Source organism: Rutilus rutilus (assembly GCF_951802725.1).
Source record: "Rutilus rutilus genome assembly, chromosome: 18".
Lineage (NCBI taxonomy): Eukaryota > Metazoa > Chordata > Actinopteri > Cypriniformes > Leuciscidae > Rutilus > Rutilus rutilus.
The window spans coordinates 20705271-20732585 of NC_140231.1; the positions used below are offsets into that span (position 1 = coordinate 20705271).

General features: G+C 38.3%; 3 protein-coding genes across 3 annotated transcripts; 1 reads left to right on the forward strand and 2 right to left on the reverse strand.

Moving 5' to 3' along the window:
* Positions 1-69: 69 nt before the first annotated feature.
* On the reverse strand, positions 70-7748 carry rtn2b (reticulon 2b). The gene is made up of 7 exons (XM_084386399.1): positions 7687-7748; positions 5321-5528; positions 3882-4020; positions 3417-3486; positions 3223-3269; positions 1578-1636; positions 70-1394 (listed from the first exon to the last, which is right to left on the reverse strand). The coding sequence occupies exons 1-7, from the start codon at positions 7697-7699 to the stop codon at positions 1304-1306; spliced, it is 627 nt and encodes a 208-aa protein (XP_084242525.1). The 5' UTR covers positions 7700-7748; the 3' UTR covers positions 70-1303.
* Positions 7749-9511: 1763 nt separating this feature from the next.
* ppm1nb (protein phosphatase, Mg2+/Mn2+ dependent, 1Nb (putative)) lies at positions 9512-15312 on the forward strand. Its single transcript, XM_084387602.1, has 6 exons — positions 9512-10285; positions 10711-11282; positions 12330-12447; positions 12618-12732; positions 14062-14125; positions 14259-15312. Exons 1-6 carry the CDS (start codon positions 9874-9876, stop codon positions 14283-14285), a joined length of 1308 nt encoding a protein of 435 aa, XP_084243728.1. The 5' UTR covers positions 9512-9873; the 3' UTR covers positions 14286-15312.
* Positions 15313-20415: 5103 nt separating this feature from the next.
* Positions 20416-22821, reverse strand: kcnk12l (potassium channel, subfamily K, member 12 like; the record flags this gene model as incomplete). Its single annotated transcript, XM_084386776.1, has 2 exons — positions 20416-21425; positions 22476-22821. 2 exons carry the CDS (start codon positions 22819-22821, stop codon positions 20416-20418), a joined length of 1356 nt encoding a protein of 451 aa, XP_084242902.1.
* Between the last annotated feature and the right edge of the window lie 4494 nt (positions 22822-27315).

The following is a 27315-nucleotide window of genomic DNA, read 5'->3' on the forward strand; positions in this document are numbered from 1 at the left end:
CAAAACTTCAAAGCCTGTCGAAAAATCGTCCTTATAAATTGAGTCATTCAGACAATTCAGCCATCATTCAATCAGACAGGGCATTTAATTACATAGCCTACCGCTATTTAGAAAAGCTTAATAAAGTGAATAACATCTAAATGTCAATTTTCTTCATATCCTCAATTAGAGATTTCCCACTCCTACCATTTAACAAATATGACACACAGGGGCAATTTAAAGTAAAGTCAGTCTGAAAGCAGGTTATATAAAACGGCAATGAATACAAAATTTTCCTTTGAGTGCAATTTTTCTCGACAGATGAGTATTTGGTATTCTTCCTTACATTGAGGTTCGTCTTCTCGTAGTGTGCGAAATGTTCTTCTCGTGCTTCCTAAACAGTCCCCTCCATAAATGTTGTCATTTTACGGATGGTACAGATATTTCTTAAAAGTCTGTGATGACAATAACCATATTTTGTTTATGGAAATCCTAGCATGGAAGTATTTGAACATCAAAAGACATCCTATATTTGTTTCTGTTCAGCATCAGAATGTCATCTGCAACCAGTATATAATTGAATGTTTTGAAATCGCTGTTCCTTTGGACTCTCCGTAGTCGTCTCAAATCAGCTGCATCCTCAGCAGTTGCTTATTCAAGTGCCAGGTCGAAAATATATGATGAGATTTTTTTGTATGTTGTCAGATGCAAAAAAGGGCAAATAACATTGAAAACACGTTTACTGGGGGGTCGTGTTGCACAAAAGACGTACTATGACAGGGAAGCAAAACAACTTGTTTCATAGTGACTTATAAATTAGTTTTGAATTGCCATGTAACATTCAGTATTAAATTAAAAACCAAATTATGAGAACAATCTGTGAATCTGAAATGAATTTCTGTAACAAGCTATTCTGACTGAGAACTGCTGTGATTGTGTGGTCACATTGTTCCCTCTAGTGGAGAAAAACATACTGCAACTGTCACTAGGTTCAGCTGTTTCTATGAAAATCAATAGAAAAGCCTTGTCAGGCAAAATGAGCCAAGAATTATAAATATTACACAGCTTTATACAGTTACTAGTTATAAAAGACAGTTTGAATGAAATAAATGAATACAATAGGTGTACATCTCTTGACTGACGTGTGCTTCTTGAAGAAGCTTTTTGCTTAATTCTTTTGAGAAGACCTGGTGAAGAATATCCTAGCACCGTAAGAAAAGTACTGTAAAACATAGCGCTCGTTCAAACCCCCAAACCCCGACCCGCAGCTGCAACGTAAGACTTTCTTTGTTCAGTGTACTCCACATTTCTCTCTCCCTTCTCTTCATTTAGTCTTCTGTTTACTTTTTGGTGTGGGGGTAGGGGAAGGTGCTTGGGCTGGTGAAGGTTTGGCCAGGGAAACCACAAGATCAACTCTAGAAAAGAAACGTGTAAAAGAAGTGGCACAGAGAACATGATAAATTCAAGAAAATAAACCACGGTTGTTTTAGTTCATTAAAGTCATATTGAATGTGTTTTGAGCATCATTTGTTTCTATGCAAGGAGAAATTAAATATTTGGAAAGATGTAAATTTAAGTTTTTTTTTTTTCTTACTTACATTTCGGTGATTTTATCCACAAGTTTTTTGATTGCTTTAACAATCTTGTCAATCCTCCCCTGTTAAAATGAAAATAAAACTTAAGTGTCAAGTTTGAAATAGCCAATGGTGTGTGAAACAATGTGCATAAATTAGTGAGATCTAATAAAAAGTGCATTTCTGGTTAGGAAATTAGGGCAATGGTAAATTCCTGCTGTTACCTAACACATTCAGTTTCTAAACACTTTTTTTTAACCTAAACTCTTAAAAATAATGGCTCCAAAAGGGTGTTTTTGCAGCAATGCCATAGAAGAACCCTTTGGGTTCTCCGAAAAACCTTTCAGTGAACAGTCCTTATAGATAGAATAACTTCTTTTTTTCTTAAGGCCCGTTCACACCAAGAACCAACGAACGAACTACACTGTAAAAAAAAAAAGTTGCTGCCTTAAAGTTTTAAGTACAGTCAACTTAGATGTTTAAGTCATTTCAATTGCATTAAACTGACTTAAAAAATTTGTTAAATCTTATAACTTGCTTAATTTTTTTTATTAATTATGCTTAATTTATTTTGATGAGTTATGCAATGTAAAAACATATGTTGTTATAACTTATTAATTCTATAATTTTTTACAGTCTATATTAGTGTCCTAGGGCTGCACAATTAATCGCAATGAAACCGCAGCGATTTGGCAAAGGCTGCGATTATTTTATGCGCAGCTTGTCAGTGCAGCACGGCTGATCCGTAGTAAATGCTGCTCCATCTGAACACCAGAGGGCGCCTCACGCAGACACTCCAAATATGCCCCACCGCAGAAGTAGATAACACACATCATTCCAGGAAATCCCTATGGGCATCATCGCTGTAGCTGAATAAACAGAAGATTGAAACGCTTTGATTGATTAAACATGACTAATAAACACACGACTGCCTTATTCTGTGTACCACATCATCTCACAGAAGGATGCTCAGCTGTCGTTAGGAAGTGAGTTTGGAGTAAAAGGATGTTATTAAATGTTGTCTTTTGTTGGACAAGAGGTTCATAAATGCTTCTCATATTTTGAAAGATTGCTTTTCATATGCACGTTATAAGTGACTCAAACTCACAGTGCTTTCAGATGGAGCAGCGTTTACAGAGCCGTACATCAATGACAAGCTGCGCATAAAAAATAATCGCAGCCTTTGCGATTTCAAAATCGGTTTAAGTGCGATTACATGTAAATTGCGATTAATCGTGCAGCCCTAGCGTCCACAGTAGTGGACAATATCTTTGTTTATTCTATGCGGGTGCTTGTCTGTCACTTTAAATGCTCGAGCTCGTTATAGTAGGATGGATTCTGATTGGCTGTCAATGTTTTTATTGTTCATCAGTTAAATAAAATCGTTCTGAAAGTGATTCCAACGATATTGTTTCTCTGTGCCGTTATCATTATAGCTGTGGTGTGAACTCTGCTATTCTTAAATAATGAGAATGATTTTTAGAACTAGTTATCGTCCTTGGTGTGAACGGGCCAATGGTGTGAAGAACATTTTAAAAATCTAAAGAACTTTTTGTGGAATGGAAAGTTTCTATGGATTTTAAAGGTTCTTCATGGAACCATTGATGCCACAAAGAGCCTTTGAATAAAGGTCTACTCTCTATATATAAAATCCAACTGATGCACTTACCTGTTGAAGTCTGTATAACAGTGGCAGAGAGAAGGCACATATCACACCTGTTCAGAAGTGAAAGGATTACATTAACGCCATGTAACATCAACACAGTTGTTTAGAATTCAGCGGTTTAGTGACTAATATTAGTTCAAAAAATAGTTTCAGTCATGATTTGCTTTACATTACAAATTTCAGCAGGATATCCTTACCGGTCATCACCAGCGTGAGACCATTAGCTTGGACCCCCACATATGTCAACAAATACAGGAACACAACAAACTACACAAACAAATAAAATACAGTCATTCCGATAAAAGCATTATATTTCATTTTGAATGGTTATACTTTAGGTTTACATTTATTCATTTGCAAGATGCTTTGTTTTATCTGAAGAGATTAACAGTGCAATGAACCAGGGGAGCTACAGGAACCTTCTGTTCATATAATAATAAAGTTCAGCTTTTTTCCAAATATGAATTTCTTCACTTTCACATGCTTATTCTCCCAGCGCCTTTGCCTTTGGGAATGAAAGCGCATGGTAATATTTAATATCAGTACTGATTACGTAAGTCAGCAGTATCCCCTGATGTAGTGAAAGTAGGTCATAAATTGCAGTAAAAGCGTAAAAACTGCTCAGTGTAGCTGAGGTGAGATATTTAAGATGTGTGTGAGACCTTCACTGAGTCCATGATGCTATCGATGAAGAACAGCCTCTTTAACTCGGTGACAGCCGTAGCAATCAGCAAAACGATTTGTTCCGCCATGCGGACTGTGTCCTCATCTGTCAGCGTGCGGTCCTCATCCAAATATGACCTTTTTAATAAAGAAAAGTGGACCAGCTGAGAAAGATTACATGCATTAATCCCAATTTATTTGAGTTGCTTTTCCCTCCGTCAAGCTCCTGCCAATTCACTCAATATTTGTTTTAAATCTGCTCAGCTGTTATGCATCTCAAGAATGAACATTTTAACCCATGAACAACTTGATATGGACTGTATCAGAGTGAACACGTCCATTCAAAACAGCCTGCAAATAGGGCAGACTGTGGTTGTTGTCTGTAATTTTATAAGCAAAATCACATAAACAAGAGTGTTTTTTCCATAGCACCACTATTGCGATTTGTTATTTTATGCAGTTTTAAATTCTAATATGCTAAAGAAGTTAATATTGAGCAGTTTACATTTAAGACAACAATATTAGCAATTATGTGTATTCTGCCTTCATCAATGAAAATACTTTCAAACAAATTCAAAGCTGAATCCCCGGAACCCTGCAAAAAAACAATTTAATAAATCTCTCCATAAAATACTCCTATGCATCATCTTCAAGCAACACACAGTAGGCGCTACAGAGTACAGTTTCATTCCTCAATGAATCAGTGTTTTTTAACGAATTGTTTGAGTGAATGATTCAATGACACACAAAAAGCTGTCACTTGGTTTGTTGTCAAATGCATAATGGTGCATTCCATTTCACATTTAAATAGGTAGCCTACTATATCCATCCTAAATAGTAATCGAAATTAGAACTGGGCTATTTACACATCACTGTTTTTAATTAAAAACTGAAAACTTTTGATGCGTTTTGGCCGTTCATTTACACGACTACAGTGTTTTGGGGGCCTGAAAATACAACCTTTGAAAACGATAGTCTTATCGCCACAGTGTAAACTTTGTGAAAATGGTGACGTCATGCGCATGCTTATTACGTGTTCAGTCTGTAGGCGCGTAGTGTTTCTTTACAAAGTGACATCGCTAACTGCTGGCCTGTCATTCGTAATACAGCGTTTTTAATTGTTTTTGCGGATCCGTGTGAACGGGGATCGTTTTAACAACATTGTCGTCTGTACGCCAAAAACGCAAATGAAAAACTTCACAAAAACAGTAATAGTGCATAAGAGAACTGGGATTCAGCAACAGTGTTTGTGAACAGTGTTGTTTGAGTGAATGATTAAATGACTTTTTTGTTGTTTAATGAATCTGTTTTTGAACGAAGTGACATGAGACTTCTGTTACTATTCCATCTGCTCTTAAGAGCTACAGTAAACAGCAGTGTCAGTTACACATTTGGGGTTATGGCTGTTTAACCTGTTATTGTTTTACAGCATACTCACTGGAAGGGATGAGATCCATCGCTGAGGCGGACAAGTGTCGAAGCTTTGTAAAGGAAGCGTACAGGGAGCGTGAAGGCCATAATGCCCAAACCGAGGTTGGACAGGATCGTGATGGCACTGAGCTGGAACAAACAAGCCAAACCCACAACCAAACCAGTAAACACCAGCCCGGTGGTCCCCACATCTCGCCAGTATAACAGATCCAACACTAGAGAGGGCAAGAAAAATGAATGTGTGGAACGTCAGGGAAATAAACATATAAAGAGGCATAGCCAGGCTGAAAGATGGAAAGCGACTGAGGGAGAAATGCAAAGATCATGCTTTGAAGTCGGCCCCAAAAAGGGATGCAGATGTGCGTGTTTGCACAGTGTCTGGTAATGTGTTGTAAAACAGACTATCATATTACAGATTTTCATCCATTCTTTGAGTGATTCCACAAACTTTAGTTGAGTGAATTCACTTTAGAATGAATAATTGATAACATTTTAAAGAAAATCTCTCTTTTCTCTTATTTTGGAGAATTAAGACATTTTTAAGCAAATTGGCCTATATTTCAATTTGATAAAAGACTAAAATTCTGTAAAATTAAAATAGACTGTAATCTTATTCCCCAAATATGTTAAGAAAATGATAGATTAATTGTTAAATAAAGCACTAGTTTCCTTATGTCCCTTAATTTTAATGTCAGCCTATGTCAAATAATGGAAGTGACATCATATAGGAAGCTGAATCATCTCTGTCAAGAAGGGTTCACTCTCTTTTTTTTTTCTCCCTAATGTGTAATGAATGATAATTTAGGTTTGACAGAGGGGAGAAAATATAAATTGCAAAAACTGATGCCATATGTGAACACATAAACATCTGTAACCTTTTTTTAATTAGCTAGCAGCAAGCTTTAGCAGTGAGTGGTATTACTGTCAACACAACATTTGTTGAGAGTAAAATAGTTGTGATCTGGATGTATTTAATGTACTGAAATTGCAACGTGTTCATTACCAGTATTATCATTGTAGTGATAATGTCATTCAGCCACCAAAGTATCCAACTTTGTTTGTGTAAAACGAGTGATCTACCAGTAATGGGATGGGTAGAGTACATTATTGAGTATCCAAAAGACATAATATTAAAATACTCTATCAAGGCTAAACATTCTCAGTCTTCTTTGAGGTGAATTTCAGGCAACGTGAAGCAGTGGAAAAGCTCTCAAATAGCACAATAAAAGGATAAACAAGGCTCAGTGGAATATGAAAACAACACAAAAGGACAGAAATGAACAAGTGGAATTAAAAAGTTCACAGAAACATAAAGGAGTGGCCTTAATGCTGAGATTTAGTTTTTTAATTTGAAAAAGGCTGTCAGAGATTTTCATTTAGCATTGATTATTGATTATTATGACAAGCAGACGTGTGATCAAGGCCGACTCCACCAGAAACACTTGATGAAATCACGTCATTGTCCAGCCAAGCTTGATCACATCATACACCCCAGGCTGTGCCAAACACGCCAAGTCTATAAACGCATTCAATTTTGTCTGCATATGAACAGGCTAATCTGAATCGTCCACCAGTTGTCCATGAGCTCATCTATCACTTATTTGCAGATTATTTTGTACCACTGCAATAAATTAGAGCAAATGCTCTTTGAGTCAAACATATGAGATAAACGGACAAGAAGCCCTTGTGTCAGAGAGAGTGCATGGACACAACCCAAGTGGAACAGCTAATGGCAGTGTGCATTTTCACGCCCTTTCCACTGTAAAGCCAATAGACCCCAACAGCTGTTGATTCCGATTATCCTTCAAACGCAGGTGCAAATCTGTGCCGTGGCGCACACTGGTGCAAAGCTGAAGGAGCCGTTATGAGATCAATCCAAACCCTCTGAAATCTTCTCTGCTAAAAAAAATCTTCCACGAGGCATTCACTCCTCTTTATTGCTGCCTAACATGGCCGGGTCAGATTGAATCTCTCCGGGGAGATGTATATGCCAGCACTGCCAAAATAAGACTGAGAGAAGATCTCACCTCCTTCTTTCAGACATCAATGTTTCCTTTTCTCCCTCTGCCTCAAAATCCTAGAGTCATGCATCAGTCCGCTCCTGAAAGCAGTCCATCCATCAGATTCCCAATGAGAAGTCCTGTGTGATGTGCTGACTAGTCAGTATTACTATACCTCTAGTGTAAACCACTCAACTTCAATCTGATCCCCCCGCCCACACACAAACACACGCACACACTCACACACACACACACACACACATTTTCCTCAGTTACAACCTGCTCTTCGCATACCAGCACATTACACAAGTAAACAATATAGCTCAGGAGACCTCAGTCCCAGTGCTGTTCTGTTTTTGCGGAAGACTCTCACCTTTGCTGGCCATTTCTGCTGCTTCCACACCAAACCCCCTCTCCTCCCAGAACTCCACGAACCCTCTGGGCTTTTTTTGGCCATCCTAGCGTTGTCAGCAGGAAGGGGTTGGTCTGACCTAATAATATCTCAACCACTTGGACACTCCATCTTTACAAACACACACATACACAGCTATGATCCCTCATGGGGGGTTCTGAGCTTAAGGAACCTGAGACGTCAGCATATGTCTGTGTGTAGACAAGTCTTCATCTCATGAGAAATGGATAACCTTAGATACGGGCAAATTACTCAGGGATTGTTCAGGGAGTCCTGTGCTTTTTTTCTTCTCACATGCAAGCAAAAGTGCTGGCCTTTAACACCCAACTGAAGATGTTGTGTGAAGATCATTCTGATGATTGTGTGTGTGTACAGTTTTATATATTAATATTATATATTAATTTATTTTAAATTATATTCATTTTTATATTAATAATAGTATTATGATAATGATTTAATAAATGATAATATAAATATTAATACAATAATATATAATTATTACATTTACTTTATAATCAATAGGGGTGTAACGATAACCTCACGTCACGATTCGATACATATCACGATACTGAACTCACAATATTATTGCGATACTCCAAGACATATGGTAAAAGGATAACACATCTTTTTACTGTTGATTAAAATGCTAAATTTGGTTTTACATTGGGGGGTGGAAATAAATAGGCTTGGACTTGGTGCTGGTGACACCAGAATAAAAATATTCATGATTCTGAAGCTGAAAATACAGAATTATTTTAGACGAACATTCTTGCACTCTGTCACTGGCTAGATATATTTAAAATGATATATGCCACTTTTTACTGGTGACATAAGACATTTGGCATAATCAGGACCCACAAATATTCCCCAATTGCATTAGTTTGATGTAGTTTAATGTAGTACTGACACTTAAACTTGAATTTATTTCTCACAGAAATTGTAATTTTGGATGAATCATACACATGCACAATACATTGTCATTTTTGTATTGCGATATATGGTGACACGATACATTGTTACACCCCTAATAATCAATACTACCGCTACTACTATTATTATTTTTATTTTTATTAGTTCTTTATTGTGCCATTACTGCTTTCTGTTTAAAAGTGTTAAAAATCCTAAAAAATCCCTCTGTTTTTTTTTCCCCTTCATGTTACTTGACCCAGCAGATGACTCAGTACTACCAGCATCTGATGCAGTGATCGTTCTGCTGTCAAACACATTTATTCATGACATATTTTTATTTGCGCCATTCCATGGACACACAAGAAGAGTTACAAAGACAAAAATAGCCTGTTATGTAATAATGTGTATGAATGCATTTTTAAATTAACATAATCCACTAATCTGTCCGAATCATCCCTTGTAAGAGTCTCCTAAGTTCATGTTTGAATATGCCATTCATGAATTCTGCTCAAGGCAAACCATGTTCTTTAATATGAATCGCTGAATCTACCCCACATAACATTTTGAAAAAGAGGCTACTGTGTGCTCTCTTTTTATCTCTCTCCCTCTCTCGCTCTCTGTCTTTCTCTATAACTGGGCTACTGTGAAAATCTGTTATGCACATTAATCTGTGCATGTTAGGTAATCCAAAATTATCAAATGTTCAGCACAGATGATTAACAGAGGGAGTTCAAGAGGAGAGGCGGAGGGAGGGAGGGAGAGAGGCACTGAACATGTGAAAAAGAGAGCCACTGTGCAAAAGGATTGCATGTTGGTGTGTACAACAAGAGGGAGGACACTGCGATATGATTGGTACACAGAAATAGCTCAGCCAATCAGAGTGATGACAGGAAAATAACAGGCTCAGAGAGAGAGAAAGCTTAGAGAGAGAGAATATCACTGACATACAGAGGAGGAAGGCAACAAAAGTGGATCAAATTGGGAAGAGCAACTATGCCTACAGATAGATTAGATCATAGTGAGAATGTCTAGCAATGGGTAGAGTGACAGAAGGGGAAATCAACCGTTCTACAGTGGATCATTCAAGGATGCCTGAAGGTGCAGAATCAGCCTCTTGGGAGATAATGCTGTGAAGGCCCTGAGCAGAAAGGCTGCACACAGCCAAACCAAAGCCAGCGAGCAACATCACTGGGTGGAGGCCGTGAACGGATTCAAACGAGTGCAGAAAAAAAAGACACCATGAGGACATCCAGGAAAGGAAGCGTGGAAATGCCTGCTTTTGTAAGGCAGCTGGTGAAGGAAACAGAGAAAAGGGTCACCTCCTTTTTTAAGGGGGGGCGAGGGGGAGGTGCGGGGGAGCTGTCCGAAGGCGAAGAGGGAGGAGAGGAGGAAGGGGTCATCCCTAGCCCCTACTTAGATCGACCGGTTCTGGACAAGCACATGCAAGAGGGATGTGCCTCCTGGGGACTTACCTACGCCCTGGCCAGCATGCAGGGTTGGAGGGCCCACATGGAGGATTTCCACAACTGCTTCCCTCAGCTGGGAGGGGAACTGTCCCATTGGGGGTTCTTCGCCGTGTTCGATGGACACGCAGGGAGCGCGGTGGCCCAACACTGCTCTCGGAACTTGCTGGACCACATCTTGGGCACAGGTGAGCGACAAGCTGTTCTAGAAAAAGGGAAGGACTTCTTGTATCTCTTTGGCTTATGGTGATGACAGTAGATCATCTGTTATTTGAGAGCACAGCAAACGTAACGACTTGGAGGATTTTGTTGAGAAACAGAATTCCCATTTGATCATCACATCACATGATACTGTGATATTGTTGATCTCTTTAGAATAGATCTGAGAGGATCTCCTCAGATTGGATTAATTTCTAAAACCTACTGTAAAGCCAAAGCCACATCAATATTATTACTTAATTAAGCCATGATCTGACAAGTTCATTTTAGTGGACAACATGTTCCTAATGTAGGAGCAATTAGAAGTCACATAATGGCTGCTTGTTGCAATCTTTACTAATGAAGCCTTTAGATTCGTCTATGTGATTTAGTGACATGAGCTTTTTCTTTTCAGGCAAGATCCGAGCAGATGCGGATGTGGAAAGGGTCACTGAGGGCATCAAGGAGGGCTTTTTTCTCATGGACAAGCACCTCCATGCCATGGCCTGCCGTGAGGGTTGGGAACGTGGAGGGACCACTGTCGTTTCCACTGCTATCACCCCGCACCACATCTACTTTGTGAACTGCGGGGACTCTCGGGCCGTCTTGTGCCGTGCGGGGCGGGTTGCCTTCTCCACAGAGGACCACAAGCCCTTCAGCCCTGGTGAGAGGGAGAGGATAGAGAGCGCTGGAGGATCTGTGACTTTGCAGCGCGTGAATGGCTCGCTGGCAGTCTCTCGGGCATTGGGCGACTTCAGTTACAAGACAGCCGAGTGGAGGCCGGTCACAGAACAGATGGTCTCGCCCGAGCCGGAAGTGTCGGCTGTGGAGCGCTCACCAGCAGATGAGTTTCTGGTTCTGGCCTGCGATGGTGTGTGGGACACTGTCAGTAATGAAGAGCTCTGTGCCTTCGTACACAGCCGACTGCGCGTCTGCACAGACCTGAGAGAGGTCTGCTCCCAGGTCATCGACCTCTGCCTCTATAAGGTTAGTATAAATAGAAGATTTTTAGGCAGTTCTCACTGATTTCGATTGTGTGGTCCAAACCTCAAGTTTGATTTCTCCTCACACTCATGCAGGAGATCTAGGGGCGAGAAAATGGCAGCTTCACTGCTTTATTCACGTTTTGTTACATTGGATTTACCACTAAAACTTTACATACATAGACCAACTCTCGCGTTTGACTGCCATGGATGTATTGCAAAAAATGCAATTCCACATGCAAACTGCTCTCCAAAGTTTCAGAGACAAGCCGCTATATTTTATCTATATTTTCAGATATATTTTATTATACAAATTTATCATTTATATACAAGTTATTTATATACATAATATACAAGATTTATGTTGCTTATATTTCCTCAAATGTTTGGACATTTTTAATATTTTAATATTTAAATTTATATACTGTACATATATTTTCCAAAATGTATTTTAGGATTGTAAACATGAAGTATATTTTATAATATGAAGCCTGGAGTCTGTTGGCTATAAGCTGACTTCAGCCAGGCTGTTATATTACATAAGAGAAACACAGAATGGCCTTTAGGCTGCTGAAAAGGATGTGTGCCGACCTGAAAATGTCAGCATCTTTCTCTCTGCAGTGAGCCAGATCTCTGCTTTGTCAGGTCTGCGCTTTCATCCACCATTTCAAAGTGAGGCTGCTGTATTCCGCTGCTAAGCTGCAATAGGATAAACTACTTTTAGCCTTGGTGTTAGGAGATTACAGCATTCTGCCCAGCGGTCTGCCATGTAGGGATAGACAACCGACAACATCCCTAAGAAATGAAGGATAAGGTCTGCATTAGCGTCACCAATTCCAATCAACCTAATCGTCAACGTGAGGAAGTTGTCCTTAAAACAAAAGCCTCAAGACTGGTGAGCGTCATGCTACTGCCTGCCTTATCTAAAGACACATCAGAGGAAAACAATGCTGTTCGGTTTAGCAATGAAATCGCATAGCGGACACATTAATTGCACATCTTACATTTCCATTTATTTTGTTTGGATGTCTCTTTGTATGTTTGCTAACAGGGGAGTCTTGATAACATCAGCATCATTCTAGTCTGTTTCCCTGGCGCCCCCCAGCTGTCACCTGAAGCACTGCACCAGGAGGCTGAGCTGGAGGACTTTCTGGAGTCCAAAGTAGCTGGTAAATCATCCGAGTAAACCTGGCTTTTTTTTATGTTGCTTTTAAGATTTATGTCACATATGAAAATCCTTTCAAATAGTGGATTCATGTAATGGTTAGAATAAAATGTAATGGTCCTCTAGTGGTCTGCTTACAGAATTTAACCATTGTCATGCATGTTTCTTTGGCAGAGATATTTGAAGAGCTGAGTGCAAGAGGTGATGAGCCTGATCTGCTGTCCGTTCTGACAGTTCTGGCTTCAGCAGTGATACCTGGACTTCCACCAGGGGGCGGCCTTCAGAGCAAGTGAGTGTGTGTTTTATATCATGCTTTCTCACTGCAGAACCGCAGAACCATACGTCATAGCAGTGTGAGGACGACAGCGCCAGCCTAACAGTCTGATGCCGGAACCGCATACCATACATATCCACCTTACATATACCATACCTAAACCTACCCATCTCCACCCCCTGACCCCTAAACCCACCCCTAAACCTACCCATCTCCACCCTGATCCCTAAACCCACCCCTAAACCTACCCATCTCCACCCCCTGACCCCTAAACCCACCCCTAAACCTACCCATCTCCACCCTGATCCCTAAACCCACCCCTAAACCTACCCATCTCCACCCTGATCCCTAAACCCACCCCTAAACCTACCCATCTCCACCCCTTAGATGCTTTTACCCCGCCCACTTCCGGCATCAGACTGTTAGGCTGGCGCTGTCATCCTCACACTGCCATGACGTATGGTTGGTTAATATTGAACTGCAGTCAGCAATGATGTGTGAGAAGTGTAATTTCACAGACTGCAACATGCACATCTTTAAGAACTTTTAAACGGTTTCTATACGAGATCTATAAGCTAAGCTTTCGATTAGCGTTCTTTTTAATCTTTCTTCCATTTTTAAACTGTTGTTGTTAAAAATAAATAATTAGGCTATTATAATTTATTTATTGATTTATTATGATTTACACTCACCGGTACAAATTTCTACAACCCGGTTGGACCCACTTTTGCCCTCAAGACAGACTCAAACCTTTCAACAAGTTGCTGGAAACATGTTGGTCCATATTGACATGATATCATCACGCAGTTGCTGCAGATTTGTCGACGTCATATCCATGATGCGAATCTTCCGTTTTCGCCCACAGAACTGCCACTCACTGGATATTTTCTCTTTTTCGAACAATTCTCTGTAAACCCTAGAGATTGTTGTGTATGAAAATCCCAGTAGATCAGCAGTTTCGGAAATACTCAGACCAGCCCTTCTGGCACCAAAAACCAATGTCATGTTCAAAGTCCCTTAAATCATCTTTCTTCCCCATTCTGATGCCTAGTTTGAACTTCAGCAGATCTGAATGGTACTATTTCATGTAGGCCTATAGTGACACATGGTACAGTATATAATTATGAGATTAAAGCTGCAAGGATGACATATATACCCTTGTGCTGCAGAGCAATCAATGTCCATGTACGCAGCAGCTGTTCTCAGATTCAAGTGTCTACTCAGTACAGGCACCAGAGCACCAATCAACTCCACAAGTAGAGCTCAAATGATATGTAGGTGGGATGACTGACAAAAGAACAGAGGGCTGAACTTTGAAATAACACATTTTTTGGACATTTGCAGGCGGAACTGTATAATTTCTGCCTACTATCAGCAGAAAGAGGCACGGCGATCAAGATTAGCCCAGGTAAGCTTCTGTGGAGATGCTAAATCTATTTTATATGTTACAATAACATGTTAAAATGACTGATGTATTTGTCATTCCTGTTTGCTAAAGTTAATATCTAAGCATTTTTAATCTGAATTCTGTATCTTTTCAGGAATTCCGTCCTACAGATGCCAATTAGAGTCTGTGTTTCATAAATGCTTAATGGATGTGCTAGATTGAGGAAGAAGTAAAGGTGATCAGTTTTCTGTCTTTTAAAATCATGAAAAATGGCAAGGATCTTCTTTTTGGACAGCAACACAAATTTTACTTCCTTCTTTTTGTACGTTTCTTGAATGACGAAACTTACAAAAAGCAATGCTGTGTCACAATGCAGGACAATAATGACTGTATATAACTTTGACTCTTTAGATTGTGATACGTTCAGTATTTTCCTTACCAAATGTATTCAATGAGTCTTACAATCAACAATACTCAGGTAATGTGTTTAAGCATGATGACAAACTTTTAAGATTCTCTTCAGTCTTTGCATTATAACAGGTCATTTTTTAAACCGATATACAAAGTCAGAACTTAATAGTAGATTATTCTCTGGACTCTGAGGAACATTAAATTAGCAACAAGTGTATCAGTGATGTATTAAAGAAATAATTCACCCAAAAATGATTTACTTGCCTTTAGTGCTTACTCCTTTTAGAAGCTTGTTTTTTTTGATAAAAAAAAGACAAAAAAAACCAAGCATACTGGTTCGGAGTAACATGATCTTGAGTAAATAATGGCAATATTTTCATTTTTGTGTAAACTACTCCTTTAAGAATTCAAAAAAGGCAAACGTGAAATGATGAGATTTTAAGAAACAAATTCTATCAAATAAAATTCAAACAAGCACTTTTACATTTTGGAGTATATACAGGCCCATAATATGGTCACAGAGTGCAATTTTTTTCTGTTTTTGAATAGTTGTTTCCTGTAAATCTCTCTACTCTGTTTGCATGATCTGTACTGTGTTGCCTTACTGACCTCTTTGAAATTATGCCAACGTGTTAATATTACTGAGATTTTCCTAATGACTAGCAAATTAACTGATGCAGTGCTGTATCATGTTGTGTAATAATTTTTGTGCACATTTTACAGATTTTGTGCAATATTTGTGCTAGCATAAAGGTTGAGGAAAAAAAAGATAATAAACAGATCAAGTCATTCATGGTATTTCTGTTTATTAATGTCTGTCCTGCTACATAACCAGATGGCTTTATGGTAATTAGTCATACATTTTGTGTGTGTGTGGTTGATCTCAGATTTCAGCACATGAGTTACAATATCAGTAAGCAGTCTTAGAAGAAAAGGTTCTATATAGAAACTTAAAGGGTTTGGTCAGGCACTTCATATATAAAACCTTTTAGGGGTTCCCATCATGGGATCATTTTACGGATATAGTTTTTAATTTAAACAACATTTTATGAACTAAAAAGCTTGTCAACATATTTTATCACTACAAAAAAAAGAAAAAAAAAAGATTGCATAATACTTTCATGTTTAACAGGTTAAGACATTTCTCCATATATTACTTGGCATAAAGTGTTCTTTAAAATTGAGTTATAAACCCTAGGGTTCTACTGTATGTAAAACAAAACCCCGCTGAACTTTTTTTTACCCAGACCAGTAGTGCACAACACAACGAAATTTAAAAAGCAAACATAAGTTCACAACACAACGAGATTAATCCACAATACAACGGAAATGAGCCACAACACAACGGAAATGAGCCACAACACAACGGAAATAAGCCACAACACAACGGAAAATGTACAACACAACGAAATAAAGCCGCAACACAACGGAAATGCTACCGACCACTAGAGGGCTCTCGGAGCGCGGTAAAGTTTTCCATGCCACTGTTCTATAGAGTCAGCAGTCTAAAAAATATATCAACACCACAATTAGTTTTAACAGTATGTATACAACCATTGTATATCGACATTTATTAATTCAAAATCACCTACGTGCATTATAGCTGCGTATTTATAGCCTACTCTAGAATGCTTTGATGCGCTGCCACAGCGCATGACCCTTAAGGGAACGTCCGCCAATTCCTTCAAGTTGTTAAAACGTATAATTTGTATTAATTAAAATTACTTTTAACATTCAAAAAGAAGACATGTTCCAAATCCAAAGCTTGATTGTATTGGTAGTAGACTGACTTACTACAGCTGATTTTTTTTCCAATACCACCCTTCATGTATTTACAGTAAACAATTATGTTTTGGGAAATGTCTGTAATATTAATACTTTATCATGTTTCAAAGGTTGTAGTTCCTATTAACCAGGCTGACTTACAAACAGGTGAAATTGTGCCAATATCTCCCTGTATGCACAATACACAATTTGTTTTTGTTTTTTTAATAAAAACATTAGGCCTACTGTAGGCTAATTCACCAAAAAGTTATTTTTTCCATGTCCTAAAGCTCTTGGTAGGTTCCTAGTGACCAGACTGATTTATTACAGGTGAAATTGTGCCAATACCTTCCTGTAATTCTGCAATTCACCAAATGGTTTTTATTTTTATTTATCAAATTATATTATATTAAATTATACGTTTTAACCACTTATTGGTGGAATTGCCAGACGTTCCCTTAGGGGTCATGCGCTGTGGTAGCGCGTGAAAGCATTCTCGAGTATAAATACGCAGCTGTAATTCATGTAGGTGATTTTGAAGTAGGTATATTTTATGTCGATATACAATGGTTACATACTGTTAAAAGAAAACTAATCATGGTATTGATATATTAAGACTGCCGACTCTATAGAGCAATGGCAAGGAAAACTAACTTTACCGCGCTGCGAGAGCCCTCTAGTGGTCGGGAGCATTTCCGTTGTGTTGCGGCTTTATTTTGTTGTGTTGTACATTTTCCGTTGTGTTGTGGCTCATTTCCGTTGTGTTGTGGATTCATTTCGCTGTGTTGTGGCTTAATTTCGTTGTGTTGTGAACTTATGTTTGCTTTTTAAATTTCGTTGTGTTGTGCACTACTGGGCCACCGTATATACCACTGTCATCCTCAGGGGGGCAGTAGAGACTCGCTCCTCATTTAACACACTCGGACTGTGAGACAGCAAACTCAGTATGGCAAGCCGTTTTGACTTTTATTCATTCCCAGGATATGAATTCTTGATATCAACAATTAAGTTTTCAGTAGTTAAAATGCAAATTCTTGATATCAGGAATTAGATTTCTACTAGTAACAATGGATATTTTTGATATCAGGAATTACATTTCCACTAGTAAAATGTTCATTCTTGATATCAACAATGATGTCATCAACTGATCTCTGCAATTGTATTTTCACTAGTTAAATGTCACCATAGGAATTGCTACTAGTAAAAAAAATAACATTAAATTAAATCAATAATTTGACTGTCACTAGTGACAATGTTAATCTCTGATATCATGAATGTGATTGTTACTAGTAAGAAAGCGATTTTAGATAGGCTATCTGAAATTACTCTCCTGATTATTGATAGCAGAAATATATTTTCAGATATCAGAAATAACAAATGTAACAACCTGTTGAAATACATATCAAGAATTAAGATTTAAACTAGTGAAAACTGAGTTCTTGATATTAGGAATTTATTTTCACACTAGTAACCATGTAATTATTGATATCAAAAATTAAGATTTTTACTATTAAGAATTGTATTCCTGATATGTGAAATTGGAATTTCAACTTAGTAAGAAATCAATTTTTGATATCAACAATTGAATTTGAATGGCAGCCATATGGTGAAATTTAACTAGTGAAAATACAATTACAGATATCAAGAATTATAGTGTTTTACTAGTTGAAATGTAATTCCTGATATCAAAAATTGACATTGTTACTAATAATCCAATTTCTGATGTCAAGAATTAGCATTTTAACTACTGAAAACTGAATTGTTGATATCAAGAATTCATATCCTGAGAAAGAATAAAAGTCAAAACGGCTTGCCATACCAACACAGCATTGCTGTCTGTCACTCAGAAACAGATAGGCTATTTTTTTAATAAGTAAACCTCTATGAATGACAAGAGGCTGCTGTAACACAGATGTAAAAAGTGTGAGTAGTTAGTTCTTTTGAAACACAAATGATGATACCAAAATAAATATTCAACAAAGCAGTAAAAATTGCCTTTACAATATACAATATCTACAGAATCTATACAGTCTATCTACAAAAAAAAAAAAAAAATTGAGATGACTCTGTCTTTTAAAAGACTGATGATACTTTCGCATTATATCCATTTTGCTAAAAGTCTATTTGCACATAATTGTATTCATTTTAGATCATTTGTTTCTTAGGACACGGCGTCGTGATAGAAACGATCAAACAATGAATAATACTGACCATCTCTCTTTGATTTGACACTTGTATTTCTTCCTCCGGGGACTGTCTCTCTGTAAGTGCCGTGGCTTCATCTGCCTGGCTCTTGAAAATCAGTCTGTTTTCGCGAAGAGCCGTTAAAGTATCTCTCCAGAAGCACAGTGTGATTGCTCACCACACCGGCCAATCACTTCAGCATCAAAGTGACTCTGAGAAGCGATGTTAACCATTAAAATCACATTTGTTTATAATGATTTTTTTTTTTTTAAATTGAAAGCCGTCTCCTCTTAAGAACTAAGCCATTCATGAATGCTTACATTCGCCGTCCTTGTGATCTACAGAGGTAATTGGCTATTTTAATTTGAAGTAATTGTCTCTGTACTGTATATTACAATAATAGGCTAAATGTACAATTTACATCTTTAATTGCATGCAATAAATGCTTAAACCTCTGATAAATTAATTCCCAGCGAACAGTAGGCTACAAGATCAGGGTTGGGAAAAATTCAGAACTGAAAAATTGCCTGTCCTTTAGTCAGTGAGTGTGAATTATAATTGAATTATCCAAAATTCCATAGGAAGTTGAACTGGAATTTGGTTTGGAATTGCAATTCAAAGAAATTCAACACAGCAAATTAATTTGGGGAAATTAAGTCTTTTTCAATATTTCCTCAGTAGTCCTCAATGGTTTACTAAATATGTTACAATATATATAAATGAAATACTATTTAGATTACAATTTCTATAGGTGGCATTTCAAACATCTATCTGTCTATCTATCTGTTTATCTGTCTGTCTGTGTCTATCTTTCTGTCTGTCTAGTCAGTGTTTGTCTTAAAGGCACACTATGCAGTTTCCGTTTTTCTCAAACAGCGACTCTTTAACGTTACTGTCGTAAATACCACTCGCACAGAGCCGTCTCTGCACTCTTCCGACCGCGCTTTCTTCGTTTTCTTCGTCGACTCTGCCATGATTCACGAAATGCGTGCTAGTGTCTTCCATAGAGGCTGCTTCATATGTTGTTGATGTATGTGACGTCGTGCCGTAAAGTAAGTCATGATTCTCGCGAGAGTTGTCGGGGCGCCACCTCTCCAACTTGCATTGCTGGTTTTGCCTCGTGTTTCGAAGATGAACGATAGTCTTAAGCCCCTTTCACACAGCGCTTTGAACCCGGGAAATTGCCGGCAAATTGCCAGAGTGCCTTCTGTGTGAACGCAAACACGACCCGGGATCGATGCCGGGATCGATGCCGGGTTGGGGACCTAGTAACATTGCCGTGTTCAGTCCCGGAACGTGCGCTGTGTGAACAAAAGCCGTAATAATGCCGTGTCGTAGTGATGGCGCTGAAGCCGGGATTGTTCGCCAGTTGTGAAACGGTACGTAATGCGCAAGTTTATGATCGAATCAGAGAAAACAAATGCACAAGCGTGGTTTCTTGAGAGAGAGAGAAATCGCAGCATAAGCAAACTTAAGACGCTGCTGAGACATTACAAGTCACATCGATGTCACGTGTCTTTACGGGATTTTTACAGGTTGTGTGTGAACGCACTCTCTGATTCCGGAAAATCACTGGCAGTGTGAATGAACCAAAATCAAACGAACCCGGGTCACTTTATCCGTGTATTTTCCGGAATCTCTGTGTGAAAGGGGCTTTAGTGGTTGAAACGACGAGGATGAGTAAATAATATAATTTCCGTTTTTGGAAGTACTAACCCTTTAAGAAACCTAAATAAAAATTAGTCATGAATCTAAATTAGCATTATAAATTTGTTGAATTTCAAATAATTTGAATTATACGTATATATTTGAATTACAATTTAGAATTTTAAAGCCAGACTTAATTCAGTTCTAAATGGTACACAACCCTGAACTGAAAGTCATGATTAAATCCTGTATATCTTTATATGCAATTGATGAGCAATATCCAACGTCATCTTTGTCCCACCGAGCTACCTGTCGACACTTGTCTCCTGAAGGCGGTTATTCATGATAGCAAAGGCGCCCACTCCACCAGAGAAGCCGTTGTGACGAACATGGCTCTGTCTTGGGTTACCGTGAGCGGTCTCTGAGAGTTGCTTCTGTAAAATTGCCAAAGAAACCTTGTTGGTCATAAAGTCATTGACTGAGATCATTTCTCCAGACAGTCTGCGCCCTGTCAGATAACCTCCATCTGGACCTAAGCCAGCGTCAGTCTCACTATCACAAACTGTTTCCACTGATGCATTAGTGAAACGCTTTCCCGACGCTTCGTTGGCCGGGGCAGGGTGCACGGCATTGCGTTTTTGAGCCCTCTGCCGGGAATTTCCCGGTGGAGGGTGGTGGTTGTGCCGTTGGTTGGCAATGCGCGGGAAGCAGCAGCAACAGCAGGCCCGACCTCGACGCCTGTACGGACGGCAACGGCAGGGACACTGAGGCCTGTTGCAGTCCAGTTTGCCGAGGATCCAGTTGAGCGTCTGCTTGATGATGATGGAAATGACATTGAACAGGGAATAAATGCAACACACACCCATGAGGATGAAGAGGCAGTTGCCGAGACGGTAGGCCTCCTGAGCTTTATAACTTTCCCGTTGGCTGCTCACTACATCCCCGAAGCCAATGGTGCTGAAGGCCACAAAGCAGAAGTAGAAGGACTCAAAGTAGTCCCAGTCCTCCATGGCAGAGTACAAGGCAGACGCGCAGCATGCAACCAGCAGGGCTGCGATGCCCAGAATGAGCATTACGTAGTAGACCGATGGTTTCCAACCCTCCAGACTGTCATCCTCGCTCCTGGCCTCCTCTCCTCCCACGCCGGAGCGCCGCAGTTGCCGCTCGTGACACCAGCGCATGATGTAGGCCAACATCGTGATGATGCGCTCCAGGAACAGGTTGAAGAAGAGGATTGTTCCTGCACAGCCAAGGAGTCCATAGAATATCAAAAAGATCTTACCTGCAACCGTGACGGGAGTGGTCATGCCAAAGCCTGGAGGGAAATAGGAAACAGGAAGTATTTTGATTATGTATTTTTAATACATTTATTAGGAGAAAAAAAACAACGTCCTTAGTCCTCCTTGTGTCACTCCAATCCGCTGTGGTTTTATGTATTCTGTGGGACACAAAGTTTAAAAAAAACAAACATTTGTTTGCTTTTTAATACAGTGAAAGTAGAGACTAGAGGCTGTTAAGCTTCAAAACTGATTAAAAAAATCCACCATATGGCACTATATTTCAAGTGTTGTGGACATTCAATTTAAGTACTTTTCAAGTGGTCATGAGAACAACAACAGCCAATAACTTACGACATAAATCACGTCAAACCAGGCAGGGCAAGACCGGGAAGTTTGAAAGATTTTAGTTATGGCAAAGGGGAATTTCAAGTAAGAAATGTAAATGTGGCTGTGCAGTTTTTGGGCCACGGAAAAAAGAAAATGACATGGTCTCAGAGCTACGAGTGCAAGAGATGACAGAATTTGCTTTTTTGATTATTCCTTCAATGATAAGCAAGGTAAAAAAAAAAAATAGAGAGAAATTCTTATTAAATAAGTGAACAAAGTTGATCTGGTCAGTGGAAATATTCATAATATACATTTTTGTATTCTAGTAGCCAGACTTATTTTAGTTCCATTGATTCATTATTATAATTTTTTTTAATATTTTGAATTAGATTTAATTGATTTTAGCTTAAATTTTTGAATTAGATTTGATTGTTTTTATCTTTCATTTTAAAATAAAGTTTTTGTTTTCTTAAACATGTCTACCGTACAGTATATTAAGTTTTAATTTTAATTTATTTAGTTGTAGTTAGTTTAGTACTTCAACTTTAAACAAAAAAAATAAAATGTTGCCTTGGCAACTAGTTGAAATATAATAAGTTTAGGTTTTTAATACTTGAATTGATTTTTAGTTTTAATTTGGTTTTAGTTAACAATTATAACCATGCCTGTAGCTCAAACAGTAGAGCATGGTGCTAACAATGCCTTGACTATGGGTTCAATTACCAGGGAATGTATGAACTAATTAAAAAGTAACTCACCAATAGTGGAGATTACTGTACCAACAAAGTAGAAGGCCCCTGAGAAATCCCAGCGGGGCCTAAGTTTGTCCACACGGATCCCAACCACAAAGGCCTCCTCATATTGCCTTAGCAGGACCTGCAGTGATTTCAGGTTTATGCTGTTTTGCTCTGTGAAGTTGGCCAACTGTTCATCCCAGCGCTTGTGAGCCTGCAGCTCAGAGGGATGCTCGAGAGCGGAGAACACCACCGCCCCAAACAGCAGGTAGAGGAGGATGAGGGCTGCCAACAAGCCAAAGCGGGCATTGTCTTCATTCAGGTGCAGTGGGAGGCAACAGCTGTTGCTGACATCTCTTCCACGTGGCATGACTTGATCATCAGCAGGAAATGACAAGAACAGGCAAACATGCACACAGACACAAGAACACACTCACTTTCAAAACGCACACATAAACGTCACCACAATGGGCTTTAGAAGAGGTGTAGAGTCACATGAAAACCATATGTTTGCAGATACAGTTCAAAAATGAAGGACGAGTGTGTACTGGATAAAGTTCTTCATGTCCATTAACGTTCTGCTGGATTCATAACCGCATCACTTTCTCCAGTGGCACTGAGACAGAGACCATCGTAAAAAGCAGGGTTATCAGGTAAAATGACACATGGTTCAGGAAATAAGACCTCAAGATACACCTTTTGGGTTAGCAGGTAACAGTAGGCAGGCAAGCGCAAGATTGTTATCTTTCCCCATCTCGCTATCCAAGTATAGTTGGTGCCACACCAGTCAGTAATAATGTTGTGGTCCTCATGTGAAATCATACTTCAAAGCAGGCTGAAAAAAATAAAAACATATTGCCACTTTAGTGAAAGGTATTAGAAGGAAATTCCCTTAAAGGCTATTTACAAGATCGCTAGATCCTGACTATTTAAAAATGTAAAAAAAATTAAAATAAATAATTATCAAGCACACACTAGCTACTGAGTAGAACATTATGTTTTATTATACACATATTCTAAATGTTTTAATTTGGTTTTTAAAGGCCATTATTAAGACTAAAACTATTTAAACGAATTGGGTCCCTGATTATCAACAACAAACATGGCTACAATTATTAGGGAAATGTCAGTCTCATTTTCCTTATTTAAGTGATCGGAAATAATTTGGTTATCGCAAAGAAACTTTTAAAGTGGTGAAATGAAAGGTTACCTACCTGATTTTATATTTATTTTTTGATTAAGAGCACCGATGTTGTCACCAAAGTCCTTCAAACATCACTCCACACAACATAAAATTCAAACGTTAAGTTAAACTTAAAAGGCGCCGTCTATTCGTGGCAAGTGTGAATCCTTGGCAGTGCGTGATTGAATGATGCAGCCGAGGAGTAGTGACAAATGAGAGAGAGAGAGAGAGAGAGAGAGAGAGAGAGAGAGAGAGAGAGAGAGAGAGAGAGAGAAAGAGAGAGAGAGAGAGAGAGAGAGAGAGAGAGAGAGAGAGATGTAATGAGCTGAGCAGCCTAAGGTATCAGTTGTATTCATTCCACTGAGAATCCTTTAAATCTTAAAAAGGTTCTTTCACTGATTCCTTCTGTGGTCTTTTCTGCATTACGCCATTGTCTTTTTGTGTATTATGAATCACTAAATCGTTCACTCAACCGATTCTTGACTGAATCAAGTCTTATCTTTAATTCACGTGAATGTCTACTAAAAGAGTGCATCCTAGGTTGTTGCTTAAACAATATAGGTCTAGCACTCTGCAGAGAATTTCATATAGCCTACTATGAATATAGCCTACTATTTAGAACTATTTATGTTGGCTGCTATTGTTGGCTTTTTTCCATATTAAAAAAAAAAAAAAAAAAAAACTTTATATGCAGTTATAAAAAAAAAAACGTTTTGTCATTAAAAGTGTAACGTGATCGTCAATGGAAGAGACTATAGTGAACGAAAATTATGAGCAGGCTTTGTACAGTAAGTAAACGAGAGTGATTTGTTCATTTCAAAGATTTGTCAATTCACACACACACACAAAAAGAAAAAGAAAAAAGAAAAAAAACTATAGCAATTTTGGCCACTATTGTCTATGTAGACACACAAACATTTAGGGTAGGTAGGGGTAAGATGACCTTTTTCTCCCGACCATAGATCTCAGCACTTTTCATGAATGGCTACACTATTTTTAATTTAGTCATTTCATCTGCATATCAACATTTGTGAGATTTAGTCAGAAACAGTTTTGAGTGATCTTATAGTTATCTATGACATCGTATTATATTAAATATCATAGTTTTTGTGTGTCTATTTGCTCATGAGAGACTTGTGGACACATTAATGTTTTTAGAATTGTGGAGTAAAAGTTATAGTCTTTATTTTGAAGTAAAAATTTAAAATTAGACTCTTGGGGTAAGATGACCTCTCTGGCACCTTGCCCCGGGAGAGGCCATCTTACCACTCTTTTGACATTTTGTGCTATAACCACTAAATTAGCAAATGTTTCTATTTATTTCCTATAACAACACATTGGCAGATGTATCATCATCCTGCACATGGTAAACATGTGTTACAATTTAAAAGTAAATCCACATTGTTCACATTCGGGGCATCTTCCCCCACCCTACCTACTAAGATCTTAGGTATCGAGCCCTCAATCATATAATCTTCAGAGAGGCAGCAACATAGACATTGGAAGGCGGACTTAATTTACATTTATTTCCATGGTAAACCGAAAATTATCTTATAGCAATCAACAGTTGCTGACAGAGAGGTTAATTGTAAATCTTCGAAATACAAATGTAGCCTACATGGATTTTTTTTTATTAATCACCTTGACCTATCACTTTGCATTTTATCTGTTATTAAGTCATAAGGCCATAAGTCAATACATTTACTACAGTAATATTTTGATAACATAAATGCCATTAAAAAAATAGGAAACAAAAGTAGTAATGGAATGTGGATGCAAATGATGCTTACCATGGTAATTTGTTTTTAAGGACTGATGTTATGATAAATACCTAAACGCTCACAAATCACCCCTACGCCATTACAATCTCTCTGAAAATGCAACTTCAAGGACATCCAAGTACAATTTAAAAGCTGTCAGACCACCATATGCTTGTTGCGTTACTGACATTAAAATATTGCTTTGTTTGATGTCGACAGACAGAAATATAGCCGTGGTACTCAGTTTCTATTGTGAGATGTGCTTAGATGGCTGAGACGACATTGCTTTGTTCTCTCTGACCAGCCCACCCTTGCCTTTCATCTTGGTTGCCAGCTCACAAGACTGTATTCCCCCATCATTAGAGTACTGGTCATTGCTTGTAAGTGCCCAGGTGCAGTGGAGACAGACAAGCGCTATATCAAAAGAGAGTGTGGTATTTTATTCATAAACTTTGTCCTTATTGGAAGACAAGTGTTTTGTCGCATAACCGAAAAGACAGCAAAAGCCACGTCTTGCGTTTGTATTATTCCAAAAGCAGCAGCGATAATCATCGGTTTGGGCTCCGAGTGCTACACTGTCTTTAAAGTCATCAAGAGATCTGAGAAGTGTGATCTGCATAATGTAATTCATCACAGGTGCTGTGTGATGAATATAGTGAGAGCTCATTATGGAGTCTCTGTCCTCTTATTTTTCCTCTCTCTTTTCGCTCCATCCACCTGACGGTTCTCTTTGTCTTTCTTTGTCGTCTATGTGTTAAAATCAGTGCTCTCAAAACTGGCCTTCACACTGCTGCCTGTAAATGAATAAGTCATTTGTTTGATTATATATGTATTATGCACTTTAATGACACACAATACATGATCAGATATGAGCACTTTATTTCAGATTTGAACTAGAAAATTCAAATCTCATCTTTTAAATACAAAAACTCAAGTTTTAGGTATAAGTGACATTCTGTATAGTGAATATCACAGCAAATATGAAATCAAAAGAATTAAACAGTAAAAATCAGCATTATATATCATTTAAAAAAACGATACAAGCTGACAGGTTGCCCTCATAAATAATTATTCAAGATTATGAAAAACAAGCATACTCAACATATGACAGTTTAGATAAAGTCAGCTAGATAGACAAAAGGGGGAGATATATTTTGGTCAGTAAAGAACAATGAAGGCAGTGACACGTATATCTATAGGGATTGCACTCTAGAAGCAAACACCAGCACGTTCTTCTCAACCTCAGCATTGAGCTCGCGCTGCGAAGCCCTGGGATTCTTCTTCACATAGTCAGCAATACTCTGGATGCATTCCCTCTGAGGAAGGAGAACATCACGTCACAAACGTTTATCTGCTGTGTTCTGTAATACATTCTGTTATGAATTTATTAGAAATTAATGTTAGACTTTAATGGATTAGATTGGTTAGACTGTGTTAGTATTCATTTAGGTATACAGTACAAAGCAACACAAAAGTGCCTAGGCCTAAAATCATAAAGAAAAAACATATATAGGTATTTGTAAATTATTTAATCATTAACGATTTATATTAGTTTGAATAATTTCATTACCAATTTCATAATCGTGCAACATATATATATATATAGGCTTTGCAGACTCTGCTGTGTGCGTTCATGTGTTCAGTCATGGCTTTGGAGACGCTCTGAAGGGAGGGTGGGATCATATGTGACCCTGGACCACAAATCCAGTCTTATGGGTACATTTTTTTAAATTAAGATTTATACATCATCTGAAAGCTGAATAAATAAGCTTTCCATTGATGTATGGTTTGTTAGGATAGGACAATATTGTATGGCCGAGATACAATTATTTGAAAATCTGGAATCTGAGGTTGCAAAAAAAATCGAAATATTGAGAAAATCACCTTTAAAGGTGTCCATTTCTGTTGGCGATTTAGCTGC